Raw genomic sequence first — 1,948 nt, 5'->3', positions numbered from 1 at the left:
TCTTTCCATTCTGTTTGCTTCATTATCAGAACCGCTATTGACTATGTAAGACATCATGTCCCGGAGTTGGTGTTTCATTATAAAACCTGAACACTCTCTTTCACGGATCTCTTTCCTAGGAAGGGTTTAAACTTCACCCCACTGAGTCACAAATCCGCTCCAGTTCATCTCGGGAAAGTGCTGCTTGATTTGGTCTCTGTTCATTCAGATGAAAGCAAGTGATTGGATTGTAGCATATACTGGGAACGGGTCCGCTTTCTTTAGCCCCTAATTTGATCATGACAATTTTATAAAATCATTTTAGAGAATTACAAAATACCTATTACATTGTTCAGTTCACCACGTGTCACGGCTGGCGGAGGCTCAGGTAATTGAGATGTTTGTAATTTTCTAAATGGCATGATGCTCTTAAACTCTACCCTCGGGTCCAAGTCCACATTATGTAACTGACAAAGAATTAGAGATAATTTTATTCAAGGCAACACAAAAGCGCAGGATTGTGGCAGGCATAATAAAACATCCCTCAAATAAACCGATCTGGGATGCCCAGGGCGCGGGCTCAAGTAGGCCAAGTACGACTAGTTAAAGGCCGGTTTAACCACCACTAGTTTGTCTGGCATTAGTTAGAGGGTAGTGCAAGAAATACTCCCTGTTTGTGCAGCTAAAAGACCTTCCTGTTGTTCCCTGGGAAGGGGTGCCTGAGTTCCTCACACTTGCTCTTGATCTTTCTCCATCAATAATTCTGCGATGAAAATGGCCCATTCACACCCCTTTAAAATGTCAGAGATTGCCTCACTTCATCACCCTCCCCAAATTGGAAAAGGTGACATGATGCCACAGAGGGTTTTGACGATCCCTTAATATTGGGAAATGAGGAATACCCGTACCACACTTGTCAGGAATGGAGCAGTGACTGGTTCTCTACTGGGGCTGCATTTTATTATTATTATTTGTTAATCCTCGCCCGAGGATATTTTTCCATTGATTTTAGGGAGAGCGGGAGAGGGAGAGACAGAGAGAAACATGAATGTGAGAGAAACATATCGACTGGTTGCCTCCTGCACACCCTGACCAGGGCCCAGGCCGGGGAGGAGCCCGCAACCCAGGCACATGCCCTTGACCGGAATGGAACCCAGGACCCTTTGGTCCACAGGCTCTATCCACTGAGCCAAACCAGCTAGGGCAAGGTCTTTCAATAGTGAACAATTAACAGTTAAAATCAATAGCTACATGTCTCTTTTCAACACAACAGAGGCTAATGTGAACAGGATAAAGTGCCACAAATAAAACGAAACCCTGATAATTACTTATTCGGCCCTCATTATGATCTTCTACTCTAAGAATAATTAAAATTTACTATGAATTGCACTGTTTCACATTTCCATGAATGTAAGATTATGTTTTTAAATTTTTTTCAACTATTTATTTCTTTTTCTTTTTATAATGTATTTCTTATTGTTGATAGTATTACACGTATCTCCCAGTTCCCCCCTCTACCCCCTCCTCCAGGCCTTCACTACCCTATTGCCTGTGCCCATGGGCTGTGTCTATAAGTATATAGGCTCTTTGGCTTATCTCTTCTCATTAAAATTATATGTTAATATAAATGCTGTTAATGTGAAATTACAGCTGAACCAACCCGAAAGCAGCCTCCCCCACGTGATGAGGGGCAGGCTCAGCAGCCCTCTCACGCCTCCCCGCTCCGCCCTCTGTTGCAGATAAAGACCATCCTGAGCGGCTTCATCATCAGGGGCTACCTGGGCAAGTGGACCCTGCTGATCAAGACCGTGACCCTGGTGCTGGTGGTGTCCTCGGGCCTGAGCCTCGGGAAGGAAGGGCCGCTGGTGCACGTGGCTTGTTGCTGCGGCAACTTCTTCAGCAGCCTCTTCTCCAAGTACAGCAAGAACGAGGGCAAGAGGCGCGAGGTGAGCAGGCTCAGCTTCCATCT

The 1,948-nt window shown here is 45.2% G+C and overlaps 1 protein-coding gene across 1 annotated transcript in view; it reads left to right on the top strand.

Moving 5' to 3' along the window:
* The window catches only part of CLCN4 (chloride voltage-gated channel 4), a 38,428-nt gene that overhangs the window by 27,797 nt on the left and 8,683 nt on the right, over nucleotides 1-1,948 (top strand). The window contains exon 6 of the mRNA XM_015563965.1: nucleotides 1,719-1,925. Within this exon, the coding sequence (XP_015419451.1) occupies nucleotides 1,719-1,925 (207 nt within the window). The remainder of the gene's footprint in view (nucleotides 1-1,718; nucleotides 1,926-1,948) is intronic.

This window comes from Myotis davidii, unplaced genomic scaffold (genome assembly GCF_000327345.1).
Source record: "Myotis davidii unplaced genomic scaffold, ASM32734v1 scaffold1277, whole genome shotgun sequence".
Classification (NCBI taxonomy): Eukaryota; Metazoa; Chordata; class Mammalia; order Chiroptera; family Vespertilionidae; genus Myotis; species Myotis davidii.
Note: the sequence above shows the minus strand (reverse complement) of the source record. Positions and strands in the feature narration are given on the sequence as shown.